General features: G+C 34.5%; 2 protein-coding genes and 1 pseudogene across 2 annotated transcripts; all 3 read right to left on the bottom strand.

Moving 5' to 3' along the window:
• Positions 1-3566: 3566 nt before the first annotated feature.
• On the bottom strand, positions 3567-9150 carry LOC126724498 (peroxisome biogenesis factor 10-like; annotated as a pseudogene).
• LOC126720266 (ABC transporter D family member 2, chloroplastic-like) lies at positions 8678-10780 on the bottom strand. Its single transcript, XM_050422586.1, has 3 exons — positions 10253-10780; positions 10104-10171; positions 8678-9222 (listed from the first exon to the last, which is right to left on the bottom strand). The coding sequence occupies exons 1-2, from the start codon at positions 10737-10739 to the stop codon at positions 10143-10145; spliced, it is 516 nt and encodes a 171-aa protein (XP_050278543.1). The 5' UTR covers positions 10740-10780; the 3' UTR covers positions 8678-9222; positions 10104-10142.
• An 876-nt stretch (positions 10781-11656) lies between these two features.
• Positions 11657-21609, bottom strand: LOC126724495 (TMV resistance protein N-like). The gene is made up of 13 exons (XM_050429008.1): positions 21125-21609; positions 20463-20647; positions 19552-20297; positions 19156-19431; positions 17837-19054; positions 17222-17746; positions 14002-14064; positions 13835-13912; positions 13679-13741; positions 13368-13586; positions 12956-12993; positions 11998-12044; positions 11657-11879 (listed from the first exon to the last, which is right to left on the bottom strand). The coding sequence occupies exons 1-13, from the start codon at positions 21607-21609 to the stop codon at positions 11662-11664; spliced, it is 4161 nt and encodes a 1386-aa protein (XP_050284965.1). The 3' UTR covers positions 11657-11661.
• Between the last annotated feature and the right edge of the window lie 531 nt (positions 21610-22140).

Genomic DNA, 22140 nt, shown 5'->3' with positions numbered 1-22140 from the left:
TCTCTTATAATGATCAATAAGGGGGACAAAATATAATTTTATTGAACGAAGTGACTAAAATTAGTACCTAAATATATAGTTATATAATTATATTATTTAAAAAAAAAAATAAGGGGGCCATTGCCCCACTAATCCATGAATGGCTCTGTCCATGTCCATGAGGTTAGATCAGGCAAATGGGTTTTTGAATCATGCCCTTATCAAATAGTATGTAGCTCGTTTTGTTAGGTGTAGCGGTTGAATCCATTAGTTTAACAAAGTTTCTTTGATGGGAAATGGGTTAATGAGAATTTATAAGGGAAATTACATTTTGCCCACCTGTAGTTTGCTTGAAAAATACTTTGCCTATCTGTAGCTTAAAAATTGACACTTTACCCAACTGAGGTTAGTTCCGTTTGTTTCTCGTTATCCACCTCTATTAAAAACAGAGGTAAATTTGTATTTTTATTACGCTTTTATGTCTCTCTCATCTTAAAACCTAAAAAACTAAAAATTCAACCAAAAAAAAAAAAAAGATCTAAAAGCTAGGTTTTGTAAAAATTAAAACCTAATTTTTACATCTTTTCATGTATCAACTTTTAAATCTTCTATTTTAACCCATTAAAAAAAAAATTAGCAAACAATTATTTAATAGGTAAATAAAGAAAAATCAAATGTTAACACACATATAATGGAACAAATAAAATGTAAAAATCCATAAATTTGTAGAGAACACTAAACGTAATGTAATTAGTATTCATTTTGATAAGTAAAAACATAAAGGGGAAATTGCACTTAACCCACCTGTGGTTTGACCCGATTTAATAGTGCCTACTTGTGATTTAAAAGTTGTCACTTAACCCACCTGAGCTTTAATCTGTGAGCAGCCATTACCCACCTCTCCCATTGTTGTTAGAAAAACACATTTTATCTCAAAAACATAAAAGAAATTGGATCAAACACCTCTAAAAAAAACAATTCTAAGGCCAAACCGTTCAACCCGTTCCGTGCATAACAGGAGAGAAATGAAGTCCAAGACACCACATTTCTCTCACCCATCTCATCAAAAACTCTCCTCCCATCTCCAACATTCTCAGTTTTCATGTACGTATCAACAAGAGCAATCCCAACACTAACATCATCCACAAACCTAGATTTTATACATGGACAATACACCTGCCTGCCCACGTTTTGATCAAACAAACATCCACAGATCTTCAACACACACACATGGTCTACCCATCAACAGGTAAACGTGAATGATGAAGACCCACAAATATATTGAGAGCCTCTTGGTTACATGATGGCCCATTATTTGAAACTTCAATTTTTGCTCTCCTAAAATTTCCAGAGACCTAGAGTTTTTTGTTGCAATTTAAAAATTATAAATAAAATAATTAGATGGCCCTAACCCCAGATTTCATGGCCTAGGCTTTCCCATCAAAGAAAATTCAAACACCTGGGTTTTAAAAATGACCCAAAAAGAAATTACTTGGCCTAGACTTTCTCATTGAAGCAAATTCAAAAATCATCAAACCAAAAAGAAATTCAAACCAACCCAAAAAAATTTGAACCCACAAATCCATTAAACCCAGAAAATTCAAACGTACTTCAATTTCTTCAGCTCTTTCAACCATTTCTCCTCCAAATGAAATTGGGTTTTGTGTTTTTACTTCTTTAGTGGAAATGGAATCCCACTCAAGCCCTTTCTCATTGTAATCATAGCCCTATCCTTAGGAAAAAGAAGAACATGAAGAGGAAGAAGAAGATGATTTAAGAAAACATTAACTCCACTTACCTTGCTTACGAATCTATTTTGTAGGTTATCTATTGTTGTTGACTTGTTTCTCTATTTCTTTTGTTGGAGATGGGGTATGAGATTTGTGAAATTTTAATCTAGAAGATTTTAGGATAATTGGTTTTTTTTTTTTTGTTTTATGTGGAGAAGAAGGAGAGAAAAGAGGAGAGAGACATAAAATATAATGAAAAAGACATATTTACCCCTATTTTTAATGGTGGAAAGGGAGAGGTAGGTAACGGTCGCCAATAGATTGAAGATCAGGTGGGTTAAGTGATAACTTTTAAACCACAGGTAGGCACTGTTAAAACGGGGCAAACCACAGGTGGGTAATGTGCAATTTCCCCAAACATAAATCACCCAGAATTCTAATCAATGGTTAGTATGGTTTTACTGGTAAGCTTGTAGTTTTAGATGAAAATTTAGTCAATAAAGCAAAATATTAACACAATATTATTTTGACAGTATATCAATGCCACTTAGTATTTTTTTTTTTGATAGGGATAAACCCCAAATTTTATTAACCTGTTGTAGGCCTGAACTCAATCCCTTTAACCTTGAGGGCATCAATGAGGGCAGTATTCCACTCACCATCTTCTATTTCATAAGTTTAATCTGTAAATTAATCATTGTTAAGCGACAATTGATATGGCATTTTATTTGTTTGCAAAGCATCATCATATGGATATGTTTTGATTTAATATATTTTTATGGATATATTGAGATAAGTATTGTATTCAAGAAGAGAGATCATGATCATACTTTGTATACTTCAAGAGAGATTAACTGATTTGGGATTAAGGATAACATTAAAATAAATGGCAACAGGTTGAAATTTTGAATGGTGGGAAAACTATTTTTCTCATTATTTTCTAACTATCATAATTGGAAAAACTTAATACACACTATATTCTATTAGTAGCAAATTGGCTCATAATATGAGTAGACGAAAATTTTAATATTGAAAGAATGTGTTGTGTACAGTATAACTTGTCACACCCCTCTTAAAAGTTATCATGGCTTTTGAGTGGAGTCGTGATGTGCTTTTGTTTTAGAACTCCTTTCTTTTTCCCTTGTGTGTGTGTGTGTGTGTGTTTGTTTCTAAAAATAATAATAAATAAATAAAAATGAAGTAATTGTCCCACATTACTTAAGAAAATGTATTGTGTATAGTATAACTTACTCCATCATAATAGGCTTGGGCGTGCTAATGTTAAGTTTACTGGAGTTGGAAATTTGTTGGACAGGATTAAAACCATTAGGATTCCTTATGAACTAGTGTGGGAAATCTGTTAGGAAAATAGGGTCTAGGTAATAATATATGGGGAATAAAATAAAAATAAAAAATTATATTGTCCACAGTGCACACAGCTGAAGGAAAGAAACTATACAACCGGAGTAGGCATTCGAGGCTTTAAAATGAACACAAATTTAGCCAAATTTACAGACAATATGTTCTTTTACCTTTCCTTTAATATTCTTTTCACTCTCAGGTTGAAAGTTGACACACCAATGATGAACATGATTGCCAATGGAGCAGTCGCTCCTCCATTTGTGACCCATCACAATGATCTGAACATGAAACTGTTCATGTGCATTGCACCTGAGCTCTATCTTAAGGAACTCGTTGTTGGTGAACTTAAACTGTGTTAATGAGATAGGAAAGAAATTCAGAAATGAGGGTGTTGATTTGACAAATAATCTAAGTTCACCACCTGTGATATGGCTTTTGCAGCATGCCATCTTCTTTAAAGAACAAGAAGGTGAAATATTTTCTCCATTTCGAATCTCTTGCTAAATATGGGAGTAATGTTATAATCATTGCGGGGAATTGATTCCATTGATTTTTGCTGCTAGAGATTGAAAAAAATACCTGACACTTGATAAAAGATACAACTAAAATCACCATTGTCAATAATCCTTTATTCATAGATTAATAAATAATGGCCTTGCCATCCTCTGAATGACCCAAGGGGAAAAATTATTTACAATTTGATTTCTTTCCATTTCTTTTATATTTATTAAAGGAAGCCTCTCTTTATTCATTCTTTAGGGCTGGGCAATAGACCATAATCACATGCTAGTAGTCTGAATGATATAAACAAACCAGGCTTGAATGAGTTATGGGATTGCGACAAAGAGGGCACTCAGGCTTTTCATTGCACCACTCCATAATGCAGTTCCTACAAGAAAGTGAAACAAAATAATAGAGTGAGAAAAGGGAAGAAGAGGGATGGCAAAGAAAAAAAAAGAAAGAGGGGTCCAGCAGAGTACATGAATTTTTACAATCTAAAGAAACAGTACCAGCAAAATATGTGGCCACAAGATGTGGCTGTTGGATATTGGCGATTACTCAGGCAGAGTGTACATTTGCTAATTCCACTTGTCGTTTGAGACTGGAAAAGACACAGAAGTTACAAAATGAAGTTAGACATCCATAAGCTGTTAGGAAAAGGTCACAAGAAAACAGGAAATTCCCATCATACTAACCAGTTAGATGTTTGATATTGAAGTCGTGATATTAGAGTGAGGTGAACCCCCGGCTCTCTTTTTTTTTCCTCCCTCATTTCTATACTCACTGACTTATAATTTTTAATGAGTAATATGTCCAAATTTTCTGCTTTTATGTTGGTGGAATCATCAGGAATAACCGCTAAATTAATACACAATGAGTTAAAAATTCACTACAAGGGCCAACATTTGAAGATTTTGTACGTTTAATTTTTGTGATGATTATATATGCTTAGGCATCCCATGAGGCCACTCTTTAACAGTAGGACTTATCCACTTATCCAAGTGTCAATATATGAGTGCACTGCAAAAGCATTGAATTCAATTTCTATAAACCAGTAATCATGTTGTCTGTATTATAATTAATAGTGAAGCACTTTGGCTAATGAGCTCTATAGTTAAAATCGCGTCTCTTCTTGGATGGATGAGTATACCAAAAAAATAAGTGAAGCACTTCAACCATATTCACCCTTGGAATGCTCCTGCAAAGGGAATCACATTAAATTCTGGTGCCGTGCTTTGATATTACTTATTGGATGTTCTTGCTTTGTATCGTTGTTACTGAAGTTAGAGAGCCAGGCCCTGAAATTAATGTGCATCACAGAAGAATTGTATACCTACCTCGGAGACTTTAATTTTGTATCTCCCCTAAACCAACCACCCCCACCGTCCTAAAAAAAAAAAATTAAAAAAAAAAAAAAAAAAAACCCTTCAATGCGAAGGCTGGAAATAGATACCTCCGAAGTTGATGAAGAATCAGACAACCAACTTCCTCTATTATCATCCGTGGATATCAAATTGCCTTCCTCATTCAAAACAGGCGAACCTCGTCCTGCAAACCCAATAATGGAAGAGAGAAATTAAATATAGTAAACTGCATGGCAACACAATTCGTCAAAATAGTAATAGACATGCCAAAAGAGTTATCACATGGAACTAGTAATGAAAAGGATTGGATCTAATTCATCTTCATCAAGAACTAATATTATTTAAATAATAAAATGACAAAATTTGGCTACGAACTTGATTATAACCAATGCCTACAACTCCTACTAAAAAAAATAATACGACTATATATTTTGAAAATCTAACCATTGAGTTGCATATTCTTTTATGTTCTTAATATGCATTTCAAATTTTGTGCTAATTAGATGTTAATAACTATTTGACCCATAAACTTATTTTTTATATATAATTTTATACTACAAAAATTTGAAATTTAAACATTTGCTTAATAATATAACTACTAACCTCTGATTTTTAAAAAAATTTGTAAGCATAGAGGATATAAAAAGAAATTATAATCCAATGGTGAATTTCTCAAAATTCGCATCCAATAAAAAAAATATATATTGAGTGGAGTTGTAACCATTGGTTACAACCAAGTTTGTAGATAAACTTTGTCTTGTTTAAAATAATACTAAAAAAAAAAAAAAATAGCTGTCTCATCAAAAATTTTCAGGTTCTCCAACAGAATCTCTCTAAATTTATAAAGTTGATATCGCTCTTCAATCTAGTGGTTAAGCTAACATATGGCCTGTGATATATACATAAATAAATACCTATCTAATATATACACACTTTTCTTTCTTTCTTTCTTTTTTGCCTATGTGCATATATAAATGCCTATACATTATGTATGCATGTATAGCTAACAACTTCAATATACATGTATAACAAGATATAGCTAGTGTATTATCCTACAAAACTAATAGACTACAAAGAAGATTAGTGGATAAAGCTACTAGCACTACCAAAAAAAAAAAAAAACACCTGCTGTGAATATTTTAGATTAGCAAGATCTCATATGACTAAAGGTTAAAGATAATCAAATTTCTTATAATTTTTTATCATGATAAGTAAGTTTAGTATCAAGGAGAGGGAGAAGGGAGATTCAAACTAGTTGTTTGGTGAGGTGTGGTCTCAAACCATTTGAGGTTAAAGATAATGTAATTTCTTTGCAACAGACAAGGTGATAGTGAAAAAATGTTGCACTAAAACGTACAAGAGAAATCACCCGAGAAAGCCAAAAGCACCCCTCCCCCCCTCTCCCCTTCCAAATAAAACTGAATCTCTCCTTACAGTTTTCTCTTGTACTAAACAATTGAAAAACCATCATCTCCCCACTCTTTTCGTTCCTCTATTTCTTATAACTATATATAAAAAAAAGGAGAGTTGAGCAGTTTTGTTTTGCACTTGGATGGCGGTGTTGTCGAGTCTTCTAGTCCTTCCTAAAATCTATACAACCAAATACAGTATTGTTGAAGAACTAAAAAAAAAAAAAACTTACCATTGATTCCCACATGATATCAAAAGTTCAGTCTAGCACTTATTTATTTGTTTTGGGATAAGTAAATAAGGATTTTATTGAAACAGACTACTTCATGTGCATGGAAATTCCAGACATAACAATGCATTTAAGAAACCAAGACACATTGAAGTTCCTATGTGAACTGGGATTGAGAAGGAAGAAAAAAAAAACAAAAGACGAAAGTTTAGAAAGCAAACATCAAACTAAGGGTCAAATTCATCATGTCATTGAATTCAGATTTAAAAGCTCTTCTTTTTTTTTTTTCTTTTTTTCTTTTTTTACTTGTCAAAAAAAAGATTTAAAAGCTCATACCTGGGCCTTTGATTTGATGGTTTTCCAATGAACACATAACGAATGCATGCGGCATGTTTTGATATATGATAATAGAGGCCTGGAGAGAAAAAATTTTGAATCAGTAAGATTTTGAATTTCTACTCCCTTAAATAAACTCTGAGAGAAAGGAATAACCTTCAAAGTAGAAGAACATTAGGTTAGCACGAAGAACCAATTGCAAAAATTCTCAAGCTATAAGGAGCACCTGGACATATAAATCTTAAATAAGAAAAGCAGTTCACCATGTGCTCTAACACCCAATTAAAGGAAGAAAAATTGAATACAAAGCACTAAAACTGAGAGGGAATTAGAAGAGAGGGGAGGGGGGGGGGGAGGGAATAGACATTGTTCCATGGAAAAAAATAATATAAAAGGAACAATCTCATCATATACCTTGTAGACATGGGTTTTCTTTAAGAATAAATAAAAAATAAAAGTTGTAATTCAATTAAACTACATATAAAAACATGACTTAGTTTCAAAAGGTTATATCATATTTTCATATATTAAGGCTGGAGTTAGCAAGATGCCTAAATAACAACTATACCGTAGGCCATCTCTGGACTGCATACAACCATAATCCATTGAATTTCTCTTTCAACCTTATCAGAGAAGCAGACACCCCTGATGTGGAGGAGGGTGGAAGATTAGTCACAGTGGAAGATTGAACATGACTGCTTCCTGGAGCATCGTTGTTGTAGGGCTCATCAGACTGCAAATCAGCCAGGACTATGCCACGGGGAACTACTCTAGAACTATCAAAACAGGAAATTCAGCACTTTCTATGAGTAAAATTTCAATGCTGTCTCAAACTTAATAACAATTACAAAAATATTATGTGTAAAAAATAGAAATCAAAGAGATGGAACTGTTGAACCTAATCCGCTCTGCAATATAAGGAACCATTGTCTGGTAGACAATGAAAAGAGCATGTCTTGCTGGGTTCGGAGGAATTCCATAAGGTCCTGCAATATATGACTGCAATGTAGCAAAACTTGGTTTGGAATTTGGGACTAGTGGAAGTACATTCACATGAACAATAAATAAAATCATCCGCATAAGACAATGAAATTTAACGTCATTTGGCAAACTCCATGTTTACATATACGACAATGCCAACCAAACTCCACTATCAAAAATATATATTACAACCACACTCAACCAAATCTCACAAACACAAACTAACTCAAAACCCCACGTAAACCCAAACTAATTCAAATCTCAATATCTCACTCACCCAAAAATAACTCTCAATACCAGCAAACTCACAAAAGACCCTCACAATCATAAAGCACCAATACATTCAATTGGGCTCTCCCACTCAAACAATAGACAAACTCTAAACTCACACATGCATTCATCTTTCAACCCCAAAAGAACTACCAAACTACTCTTAAAAGAAACCCACTCATGTTCTTTTAAGAAAATTCTCCTATTCCTATATGAGAGAACCATATGAGCCAAAGCCACCAAAACCCTCAATATTGATGCTTAAATCTAAGGCTCTAACTCCAATTCGTTGGTGAATGAGGAATACAAAACTACTTTTTTTGACTAGTAACACCAATTACTTTTGCTATGGAACAAACTTTCCTTCCACTAAAAAGAAAACCCAAATAGGTAACCAGGCCAAAATAGGAATTTGAGGCCATTTTTAATTATAGGAAAATGGAAACAGCATAAGGAAAAGAGTGAAAACATCCATACAGTCAAATTTTCAAAAGCACTTCTGAAGCGCTGCAGCAGAAGTTGCATTTCGTTATCTTCGCCACCATAAAAAGCAATTGATTCGGCATTTTCTCTAACGCGTACAAGTCCATAACGAAAATCTGCTTCTTTCTTCTCTTGCAAGAAATTTTGAGTCACCAAACCCTGAAATTAGTAGTGAAACAGTCTCCAGTCAGTCAAACTGGTATTATCTTTATGTGAAAAATTCTACTGTATGTTGAAAACATAGGGCACTCACCTTTCCAAGAAAAACACTTAAAGCTGTTCCAATCGAATACACAAGAAGAACGATAAACAGTGGAGGATAGATGCCATACAAGATGTTACTAAATGATATCAAGTCTACAGCAGAATTGAATAGTATCAAAGAGAAAGAAAGGGCAGTCCCAGTAAAGGAACTTAAATCATCAACAATTCGCTGATCTGGGTTGTCAATAATTGATTGTGATTGAATTTTGTAAAATGTCTGATTCTTCAGATAGCGTTCCATGTAATATCTAGTCATCCAAGACCTCCATCTCAAAGCTAGAATTTCTTTTGCATAATCTCTCAATACAAAAAACTGTAAAACAACAACATATAATGGGACAGTTATATAAATATGATTAGATCAATGGTAAGGAAGGCAACGGCATTAACATAGCAAGATACTGCACACGAATTCTATGGTGGCAAAGAAAATGGATAGAAGTGGCTGCTCATATATAGGAAAACCCCAAGGACCAATCGGTTCATTTATATTTTCAAACCGGTACTTCTATGAATATGTTTGATATATCCATTTACGTGTCATTCTCATCTCCTTTTCTAATAAAAAATTTTTACTTACCAAAAAAATATGTTTGATATATGTGGAATTGGATACTTATCTCTGATATGCAGCCAAACAAAAACTGCAAAATAAACAAATCCCATGTTTCCATGATCTAATGGTAATTTCAAGTTCTATGTCTGTACTTGAATAATTTATGCAGATGGGTGTTAGCATTTATATAGAGATCACTTAGAAAAAATAAGACTTTACTTTAAAATAACTGAGGAAGGAAGGGTAGATCACAAATTTGTTCAAAACAAGTAGTTATGATCAAAGCTCTATTTTTTCTTTTGTGGGGGGGTGTTTTTAATGCATTCAAATAGCTAGAACAGAGGGCTGAATTGATGGGGTTTCCTAAGTAATGAAAAATGTCAAGTTAATTGAACTGTGTTTGACATTAAAAGTTAGGGGGAGTGTTTTTCCTTGTTTATCTCACTCACATAACATTAAGTAATAGGCCAATAGGGTGTTGTTGACAAGTTAAGGTAAAACCAATCTCATGTTAAATTATGAACTATACTAAACAACATTGCAGGAAATCGTTTTTCAAAAGAAGACAGGTAGGTATTAGCAGAGGAAATGGAAATGGAAATGGAATACCTAAGAAAATGGAGCAAAATTGTGCTCACCGGAATTCCACCAGCAAAGGCACCCAGGTAATACAGAAGTTACTTCGTGAATTGTTCTTGGTCCTTGTCTAAAAAAGTTTAACAAAAAACAGTTATAGTAATAATAGAGAAGAGAAGAAATGGTAGTTAGAAAGTAGTAGTGAAAGTACTGGCAAGAGCATTGTAGAAGTCACGGCCGAGGAAGTTGAAGCCGACACTGATGCCTGTGGTTGCTAGAGTGAGAGCAAACACAGCCGCCAACTGCCATCTGGCTTGGACTTTGTCTTCTTCACAATACCAATATGGGGCTGCCACCTTCCAGAATCTCCTCACAAGCGTTTTGAGATCAGGGCCCTTTCTATTACTGTTATTATTGTTGTTATCCACTTCTTCTTTTTCATTTGACTCTGGGGTTGAGGTTGAAGAAGAGTCATTGGATGATGATGATCTGGTGGCAAAACTGGTCCTCCTCCTACTTCTGGGTCGACTCCTTACATTGGTAACACTGGACATAATAGTTGATGAATGTCTAGAGAAACAGAAACCAACTTTTACTACTTTACTTTGCTTTTGGTTTTGGTATCGGTTTGTGCAACTGCAACACATGGTTGACAGACTGTGTGCCTGTTGTGTCTGTACAACTCCAACTCCCATCATTTTTCTTTTTCTTTTTCTTTTCTGGGTAAAACCTACAAAATTATAACTCACTCATTTTAGCCATTCGTTATTTTTGAACCAATACGTTGTAATTGTCCCCTAGACTATGCTAGAAAGTAGAAACTCTCTCTCCTTCTTCCGGTTGCTTTCTCTGAGTTATAGTTTGACTTTTTTAACTTTTTCTCTTCTGTTTATCTATCAACCAATTATCTTCATCTGCTACTACATGGGGGAAGTCTTGTCTTAACTCTTTGCGATCCTAGATATGCCATGCCACCCTCACATCACCATAATCACAGTGTCTAAAAAGATTAAGAAAATTTTTATCTTTGCACCAAATGCAGCAAATTATGTTTTTCTGGCAGGTAAAAAATTTGCAGAGCATACAAAGGACTGCTGGAACTAGAATTTCAAGAATGAGGGGGGCAAAGTAAAAACACATATAAAAATTTAACCAATTTAAGATCATTAAAAATATGAAGCAGTTGGTGGGGCCAACCATATATATATATATATATATATTTTTTTTTTTTTTAATTTACATAAATATAGAGGTGAAAAATCTAATTCTTGAAAAGTCTTCGATGTAGTTCTGCTCCTGAAAGGAACTCTTGGACGACCCATGACACAAATTTAATAACAAAACATCTTTCTGCAATCATAAACTACACACATCAATTTGTAAAAGATGGAAGTACAGGGCATGTGCAAAGAACTTGATATAGGGTCCAGGGTTTGTCCTGAGCCTGTGTGCACAAGGCACAAGCTGGACATACCACGTCTCAGATGCACTTGTGATGCATCCAGCTTGCGTCCTATGCACATAGGACATCGGATGCAAGCAAAGTATGTATATGCTAAAGGACAATCAGTAAAATGGAAAAATGAATCTGAACTTTAAGCCAAACCATCCCAATTCATTCTAGTGCAGAGAGAGAGCTAAACCTAATAATAGACCCTTTTTTTTGGGGGGAGAGGGGACAAACAATAGTAACAATTTCCAATTTACCGTTGGCTGAGACAATCTAGGGTCAATAGTCTGGTAAATAGAAGCTGCTGGATTGACAACTCCAATGTTCAGATTGGTTGCTGGGGAGGCAACAATGGGAAGGCCTAATGCAGCGGCAGGTGGATTAATCGCTGCACAAAAATCTCAGTGAAACTTTGAATCACAAGTATTTAAATCAACAGTTGAATTAAGATAAATCATATATGCATCTGAAATCAGAAATAATGAATTTCAGCTTTGTAGGCATACCATGCCGGTCAGGATGGTTGTAGCGGCAAGTGGCACCATACTTGCAACTGATATACAAAAAAATGAAAGAAAGTTAAGAACTTTTGCTATTCTATACAAATTCTTAAGTCAATTGGGCATATATATCCAAAAATATTTTTTTTTTTAAATTGAGCATAAATAGGCAAATAGTCACCTGCCAGTTTTGAGGTAGAAAAGACAATCAGCTACACCCTGTTAGAAGCAAACGATATGTGAGTAATGGAAAACCAGATTTTACTACATTGCAGAACCAATGAAATGAATAAAAGAAGGAAAAGGTAAGAGTGTCAGCTAGCATTTTGATGGCAGAAAAATCCCCCCTCTATGGGAAGGCCATGAAGCAAAAAGAACAGAACACCAAATTGACACCCCAAAAAGCACGAGGAGAGAAGGGGAGGCAGAAAGGCATAAAATATGTCCAGAAATATACTCAGAGGTGAAGCTAATAATCCATAATATCAACTTCACCCAGAAATTAATATAAATTCACAAATTTAATTGAACATTACATATAAATAATGGCAGAATGAATTAAGCAATCCCTTAATTGTCAAAATTACATTACCGGTCTAACAGGAAGTCCCTTGGAGTTATATATTAATGCCGGGGTGTATGAAGCAAGACTATTAGCTTGTGGATTAATCGCTGCACAAAAATCTCAGTGAAACTTTGAATCACAAGTATTTAAATCAACAGTTGAATTAAGATAAATCATATATGCATCTGAAATCAGCAATAATGAATTTCAGCTTTGTAGGCATACCATGCCGGTCAGGATGGTTGTAGCGGCAAGTGGCACCATACTTGCAACTGATATACAAAAAAATGAAAGAAAGTTAAGAACTTTTGCTATTCTATACAAATTCTTAAGTCAATTGGGCATATATATCCAAAAATAATTTTTTTTAAAATTGAGCATAAATAGGCAAATAGTCACCTGCCAGTTTTGAGGTCAAAAAGACAATCAGCTACACCCTGTTAGAAGCAAACGATATGTGAGTAATGGAAAACCAGATTTTACTACATTGCGGAACCAATGAAATGAATAAAAGAAGGAAAAGGTAAGGGTGTCAGCTAGCATTTTGATGGCAGAAAAATTCCCCCTCTATGGGGAGGCCATGAAGCAAAAAGAACAGAACACCAAATTGACACCCCAAAAAGCACGAGGAGAGAAGTGGAGGCAGAAAGGCATAAAATATGTCCAGAAATATACTCAGAGGTGAAGCTAATAAACCATAATATCAAACTTCACCCAGAAATTAATATAAATTCACAAATTTAATTGAACATTACATATAAATAATGGCAGAATGAATTAAGCAATCCCTTAATTGTCAAAATTACATTACCGGTCTAACAGGAAGTCCCTTGGAGTTATATATTAATGCCGGGGTGTATGAAGCAAGACTATTAGCTAGTATTGCATCTGCAATTGCTAGTGCCTTAATTGTTAATTCAGTCTGTTCAACATTACCATTCTCTTGCCCAAGCGAAGGTATCTGAATATCTTTTGGGTGATTGAAGTTGCAGGATGGACCAAATTTACATTTTCCAGTCTTCATATAGAACTGTTTAACATTAAACAGTATAAAAGAAAGCCAAATTAACAACACAAATAGACAACAATGCTCAAGAAGAAAAGAAGAGTAAAATATCTAACAGCACATGGGGGCTCATATGGCCTCTCAGGTAATGCAGATATGGCAGCATTCTCTAGAGCAACCTGAAACCAGGCGATGCATTACATTACTATAAATAAGGGGAATCAATCCACATAACAGCTAGATGTGGCAAATTTTGAGAGAATAGAACCTACCTCAGTCACCAATTTATCTTTTGGATGATTAAACTTACACCTCAATCCAAACTTGCATCTTTGAGTTTTCAGAAAATACTACACATGGATGGGAAATGAAATAGTTACTTCAAATGATCAAATGCATATAAAGAAAAAAGAGAACAATAGCTTAATGTACTACTCACTGGACAATCTGGCATCCCTGGTCTCTCAGGAAGGGATTCAGTTGTTGCAGCAAGAGGTGGAACCTGAATAAACAAGATACCAAATTATAGTTTCACTCTTTCAGAAATGATAAGCAAATAGGTAGAAACGTATAATCCAAAAATGAAGTGCCAACAAGGAAACAAAAGTAGATACAGAAATAGATTTCTAATTACAACAACCAAGCCTTATCCCCAAAAATTTTGGGTTAGCTATGGATTCTCAACAAACTAGTCAGGGTTCGTGATGTAGGGAGCATTAGCACCAAATTCTTTTAAGATTTTCTTTCTAAATTTGAAATTATTTTTGAATTTGAATTTTGAATTTATTTTTTAATGTTTAGGGTTTTAAGAGATTTGATTAAGCATTTTCCATATTGGTGTACTCCCTAAACCCTATTAAAATAGTGCTCTTGTAATTATGAAAGCGGTACTATTTGAATAAGAATTATATTATTATTATGATGAGTTGAGAATATGTCTCTTCCTTTGTTCTCTTTGTTTGGTGGTGATGTCAAACGCAGATTCTATGTGGTAGGGCTTGTTATGTTGTTCCATTTTGCTACTATTTATTCTCTATTTTCCTACTGTGTTAAGCATCATTTTTTTCATCCATTCTATTCTATCCGAAGTCATACTCTCTATTACTTCCTTAATTGACAAGTCATTTTCACTGCTTCTATTAATATTATTTTTGGCCTTCCTCTACCTCTTTTCGTACCCACAACTTAAATCAACTCATTTTGTCATTGTTGCATTAATCGCTCTCCTATGAACAAAATCAAACAATCTCAAATAACTCTCCCTTGTCCTTTCATCAATAAGGGCCACCCCTATCTTTTAGCAAAAAATTTCTCGTTTCAAATCCTATCTTTTCTTCTCAATAGGCCATAGCCATAGGGCATAGTTAGCCTTATAGTAGTCTAACAAAATTTTCCTTTTAACATGCCAAGAGCCTTATACCTCAGTGCTAATGCGTGGTCTCGTTTATGAGGTGAATATGGGTCGAATCCCCCCTTGTGTAACAACTAGATTATATTAAAAAAATAAATAAATAAAACCCTTTTAACTTAATAAGTATTCTACAATCACCTCAAATACTCCTGATCTAATTCTAAACTTCATCTACCTTGCTCTAATCTTATACTTTTATTCTATGATTCATATCCTCTTTAATCTTTCCATATCAAAAGTTTTCGCATGTTGGTATCTCTTTGTTTCTACTTTTACTAAACTTGCATTCCATGTACTTTGTTCTAGTACTACTTTACCAAAAGCTTTTGGATCCTAAAGTATCTCGCCAAATTTTTAATTTTCATTTTTTCAAGGGCAAAACTTAGATATAGTTCCTTGTATACTATTTCTTAGGTTTCCTCTTAAAATTTAGTCATCTGTCTAATTTGAAAACTAAAGTAAATGGGGCTAAGAATAGTGTCTTTCTTCTTCTTCTTCTTCTTCTTTTCCTCCTTGGCCCATGAGAAAACCCCATTCCCCCATGGCTTCGCACACAATCTCTAAAGAAGAAAACCCCTTGGCTTCAAACTCTCAGATTTCTAACTGAAATTAAGCAAAGAATGACAAAGGGGCTGGAAGTCCTTGCTAGTGAGCATCTTCTCTATTGATCCCAATATTTTCATGAGAAGATAGGTCAATTTGTTCGTATGCTTGGTTGGTTCACAAGTTCGATCTGTTTGTCTCCATTAATCCGATTGTATTCATTGGATCTCATCCTATTCATGCGAAAGATCAATTTTGCCCTCCTAGTCGCTAGGTTGCAAAGATCTGTTCTTTGATTCATGTATTAGATCACCGTGATTCTTTAGTTTGCTTTTAGTTAAATACACAAAGATCAAATAATGGATCAAATGTAGTGTTTAATTTACTGAATGGTATTCTTCTTCTAGATTGTGTGTTTGAGAGGTATGAAGCTATGGTGAATGGGGTTTTCTCATGGGCCAAAGAGAGAGGGAGAAAAGGCAAAAGAAAAAAAAAAAGGTGCTTAATGCCATTTGCTTTAATTTTTTAATTAGATAGATGGCTAAATTCTAAACAGGAAACCTAAGGAACAGTATACAAGGAACTATATCTAAGTTTTGTCCTTTTTTTATATGTAAAGAGTGGGAGGGGTGGCCTGATAAGGTTCAAACCCCAGTGCCTAGGCACTACAAGAGGTGCTAGATCCACTAGGTATATTTCTAATTGATATTAACTCCACGTCTATTTTGCATCTATTAAAACTATATTATCTGAAAAAACATACCCCAAGGGACTTTCTCTTGAATAGATTTAGTAAGCTCATCCGTCACTAGTGCAAAAGATTCGAATATCTCCCTTGTTCTCCCTTGTTCTTGTAAATAGGTATTAGAGTACTTCTCCTCCACTCACTAGGCCTTTTGCTATCGCTTAAGATCTTATTGAAAAGGTTTGTCAACAAACATACAGCCACATCACCAAAGCACTTCTAAAATTCAAGTGGCACTTCAACCGATCCCATGGCTTTTGTAATTTTCATCCTCTTCAATGCATCCTTTACCTCATTCATTCTAATTCTTTGAAAATACATAACTGTTTTTATCTACATTTCATTCTAATTCTTCAACAACAAAAAAAAACATACGGTTTTTATCTTTATTTGGGTTACTCAATTCAACATAAAAGACAATCTTTTTATATACCTTCCACTCCAAAGTTTTTAAAATAACTTTCCCATCTCTCTTTCCCATCCCTCACTCTCTCTCTCTCTCTCTCTCTCTCTCTCTCTCTCTCTCTCTCTCTCTCTCTCTCTGATTATCATCTTTAGACGTGTGATCTCCGGCGTTCCTAACTTCATACTTAACTCGTTACTTCTTGGACGTGTGATCTCCTCCTTCCACTATATTAAAGTGCACAAACAAGACAACAGGAAAATTTGAGTTCAACCTGATTAAAAAAAATAAAGAGAAAAAAGTTGGCTATATGAAAGCCAAAAGGTAATGCTAAGGTACAACTAGCACAATACAATGATTTTATTTTATTTTTTAAAATGCGAGTAAGGGAAATACAAAAAGAAAATTCTCTATTATATACCTAGGACAAATTAAATTTGTTATCATGCTAAAATAATTCAAAACCCACACTTTCATTTCATTGGATTTCCTCCCCAAAATAAAGAGAACATCAAGACTTGTAAATTGTAATAGAAAGAAGAACAATGATGACTTACAGCCAAATATTTGCTTATCAATGGAGGAAGTTTGTCAATTGAATAGCCTTCTCCAAAAGGCCTAGCCCCATCATTAATAAAATCATAATGAATCCCGACTTTCTCCACCTCCAAGTTATTTGAATTACTTATTCTAATCTCAATTTTATTGGATCTATTCCCATCAATTTGACGAAAATTTTCTCCCCATTGGGAGTCGAAATAGCGAGGAGACAAATAGAGCTGCCAAAAGTGACGTGAACTAACTCTACCATAGTTTGCCCTAAAAGAAGAGCGTATTGGTGATGCGCTTTCAAATCCATTGACTTTAATCCAACATGTAAGTAGAAAATCTTTAGAAGCCTCTGCGACTGAAAAACAAACGCACAACTCAATTCCCATCCATTCATGACGCCCATAAGGCACTTGTACCTTCAATTCATGACTTACAGATTCATGTTCAAACCTTTCTGAAAAGCAAACTTCAGGAAAGTAATTTTCAGGAATAATAATGTCAAAGATGTCTGGTAGTTTACCACTTTGCCCCTGAAATATACAAAGCATAATTAATGTTTAGATTTTTTTTTTTTTTTTTTTGAAGAAAATAATGTTTAGAACTTAGAGAGGGAGAGATACCTGAAGCATGCTATCGCTTCTTTCAATATAAATAGCCAATCTTAAGCAGTTAACACACTGGAAATTCAAATGGGAGAGATCTGACTTAAAAGTATAAAATTGCAGTTCTGGCAATCTCATCAATGAAGTACAATTGTTTGCAATTACTGAATCAATAGTTGATGGAATATTTTCCAATAACCAAAGCTTCTTGCAACCCTCCAAATAGAGTCTTCGAAGATTAGACAGTTGAGACATGCTTTCAGGAAGGGAAACAAAATCATTTCCACTTAGATTTAAGTGTTCCAAAGAGGACAAGCAGCCAATGTCACTGGGGATTGACAGAAGAGAGCAGTCACTAAGATGCAAATATGTTAAAGATTGAAGACCTGATAAGGAAGGCAATAATAATTGAAGAGGTTGCGGGGAACCACGTTCTGAGCTCATCTGATGCGCCGATATTATGGGATTCACATGACTTGCTGAAATTAATGAAGGAAATACTAAGCCTAGTAGCTCAAGACTTGTTGGCAGGGAATAAGATTCAGATGAATTCCATCTACAGATATATAGATGTTTGAGATTTTTAAGCAGGGCAATGGAAGAAGGAACGTCCCTTATGGCTGTCCAACACAAATTAAGCAACTCCAAACCTTTTACATTTTCTATGTTCTTTGGCAAGTTACGAAATTTTAAGCATCCAAAAAGATCAAGAGACTTAAGCAACTTCAAATTACAAATGGTGTTAGGAAGGCTCACAAGATTCTCACAATATCTTAGAGTTAATGAGGTAAGGTCAGTCAAACGTTCAATTGATGAAGGCAGCTCTTCTATATCTGCTTTGCTCAAATCAAGTATCTCTAGGCCTTTGATTATCCATAGGTTCTCTGGCAAGTTTTTAATTAGATCCACAATAGCAGTGCGATCCAAAGAAAGCTCCTGTAAGAATTTCGGGTTTGCCACAAATTTGGGAATTGTCTTGAGTTTTGGGCAATTAGAAATTTCAAGAGTCACAAGAGACTCCATTCCAAACTTGCTTGGAAGACGAATTAGTCTTTCACAATCTTGTAAATTAAGATAAATAAGTTTTTTAAGAATTCCAATAGATGGGTGAATCTCGCGTAAATTTGTACACCTTACAAGAACTAATTTCTCAAGATTTGGGACTCCAGTGAAGTCTGGAGTTATAAACAAGTCCATGGAGTCGCTCAAGTCAATGAACTTCAACTTGTCAAAATTCTGTTAGAAGAAAAAATATTGTTACAATAATTAGCTTCTTAGTGTACATTTATTGTAATTTTAAAGAAAAGTTTTAAGAGGATACTTAATAACATACTTACCTTTATTCCTGTCCAAAGTTGTTGAATTTGGCTTTGTTGCAAGCAAAGTTGAACAAGCTCATCTAGCTGGAAACTTGATGGCAAAGATTTTGAAGGATACGAAATCCAATCAAGAATTATTAAATCATTAGGAAGGTGTGTGGGGACATAGAAAGTGCCATAAATTCTAAGAAATTTAAGATTATCCATCTTCAAAAAGGCCTCAGGGTTCCAACGTCCATCTTGTTGTTCATTACAAGTACTCGCAATATCCATGGCTTTAAGTGCTTCTGTCCCCTAATAATCAAGAAGGAATTGGTAAATTGCAAAAATAATTATTAGCATAACCATTCAACTTCCAAATTTGTTAAACATGAAGGTAGGGAATGAGCTCAAATTTTCTAAATAACTTCTTACCTTATTTTTTTTTAACACTTTGTTAATGTCCTTATAATCCCATAGTCTACTACGCTTCCCAGGATCAAGGCACTCTTGACGAACTATGTTCCTGCCCATTTCTCCAAGTAAATCATGCATCCACACTACATCATTATCCATAATTTTCAAGAGAGACTTATCAGTGAGTTCCTTCAATCCAATAATAGGGTAAAGGCCCAGAATATCTAGTATTTCTAATACATAATCTTTCTTTTGATTATTAAAAAAGCATGCAATATGCAAGAATATTTCCCTCTGTGGTTTTTGGAGTCCATTAAAACTTATTTTAAGTACTTGGAGAATTTCTTCGTCGGGATATTCTTGGAGTTTCTCTAATTCAGTTTTCCATTCAACAGTACTTTTTCCAAACAAAAAGGAACCCAAAACCTCAAGAGCTAAAGGAAGGCCACTAGCATAATTCAAAAAATGGTTAGACAACTCTATATAATCATCAAGGACATGCTTTTTTTCAAAAGCTTTCAAGCAAAAAAGTTGAAGAGCATTTTCATCATTCAATCCTTTAACTTCATATATTTCATTTACTCGATGTGCTTTAAGCACATGCGCATCTCTTGTTGTTATGATAATTCTACTACCCGGACCAAACCAATTACACTCCCCTGCTAACATTCTTAACTGTTTCACTTCATGTACATCATCAAGAACAAGAATAACTCTTTTACGACATAACCTATTCTTGATCTTGAGAACTCCATCATACTCCTCTTCAATTTTCAAATTTTTTTCCATTAAAACTTCATTAATAATTTTCTGTTGTAGTGAAACACAACCATTTTTTTCAAAATTTTTCCTAACATCCTTAATAAAACCACGAGCTTCAAATTCTTTAGAAAACATATGATAAACAACTCTAGCAAGAGTTGTCTTACCCATCCCTCCCATCCCCCAAATCCCTATAAAGAGGACATCTTTTGAATCTAGAGCTAAACATGACTCCAATTCTACCAGTCGAGAATGTATCCCTACTAGGTCCTCGGTAATACATGGGAATGCTTCATATTTCAAGTTGAGCGATATCCAACCCACGATTTCTTGGATAACTTGTGACTCAGGCCTGCAATGAAAAAAAGAGAATATGCGTTGATTGAAACAAAAAAGTGTACATTGATCCACATACAATGAAACATGTATATAAATCTGCTTAAGTTTCCATATATAGTTATATATATATATATATATATATCTACCACATTTGCACTATACCTCAAAAGGACTAGTCACACTTGAGGCTCCTTGTATTTATTAATAAAGTCCATATTTAAGCAATATATGTGGCTCGATGTGGGACACATCACACACCCATAATCAAACAAATTGAGGCATCACAGTCTCCCTCACTTAAATCCCTAACGTCTTTGTTAGGACCCAATTTGTGGGGTAGTGTCTCTGAACCCACATAAGGTTATTGGACCGGCTCTTATACCAATATATGCCCGATATGAGACTTATCACACACCCACACAACAATCACAATCAATCCAATTAGGGCATTGCAAAATGAAAAAAAAAAAAAAAAGTTTAGATAAATTACCTAGTATCCTTTAAATGCCATCCGGGGAGGTTGCCCACTTGTCTCAAAGCATCTCTCCATTTATCCACCCTTGTTTCTTCCTCCTTCTCTTCATGTTTAATAAATGCCTGCGCAAAAGTTCCCATTTGTTTCCGTACATAAGATGGCTCCACATAGTGAAAAACAGGCAAAACTATCATTCCCATGTCTTCCTTGCAAGCAATGATTTTTGCAAGTTCATCTAAGCACCAATGTGAAGATGCATAGTCTTTTGAGAGAATGACAACAGTAAATCTCGACTTTTCTATCGCTTTCAACAACTCTAGTGAAATGGATTTTCCTCTCTCAAGTTTCTCATCATCTCTAAAAGTGTTAATGCCTTTCACTATCAAAGCATTATATAGATGATCCATAAAATTGTTGCGGGTGTCCTTTCCTCTGAAACTGATGAAGACATCATATTTCCATTGGGCAGTAGAAGATGACGAGGCGTTTTCCATGCCCATTGAAGCCACTGCAAAATGCTCTACTACTAAATATTGAATCACGATATAGATCTACATACCCAAAAAAATTCAATACTGAACAAATGAAAAGAAATAAACTAGGGAAGAAGAATTAATGCAACATTTTGATTTCCTCCATTCATCAGATTGGTTAAACCTTACCTTTCTTTTATATATAAAATAAAATAAAAAAATTTATGAGATGAGAAAGCCCAGTTGAACTGAAAGTTCACAAAGTTAAGCAAATAAACTTAGTCCCGCTAAATGTACATCACACACTCTGCTACTCGTTGTGTCGAAGCCAGCCACACGTTCCATTAATGTCGTTGAGGTCTCACCATTCGTTATATTTTCTGAAACTAAATAATTAAATCTCTGAACTTTGCTGGGTTTGTTTTGTTGATAACTTACATTCAAATTCAAAAACAAAGGGTAGGGATGGGTTCTGTGTCTGGTTATTTCTTAGTCAAGTTTGTTGGGTTTTGTGGAGCCTAGTTTATGTTTGATTCGGTTGATGACCCGACCCGAATA

This window comes from Quercus robur, chromosome 4, assembly GCF_932294415.1.
Source record: "Quercus robur chromosome 4, dhQueRobu3.1, whole genome shotgun sequence".
In the NCBI taxonomy this organism is placed as follows: domain Eukaryota; kingdom Viridiplantae; phylum Streptophyta; class Magnoliopsida; order Fagales; family Fagaceae; genus Quercus; species Quercus robur.
This window is presented reverse-complemented; position numbering and strand designations above follow the sequence as displayed.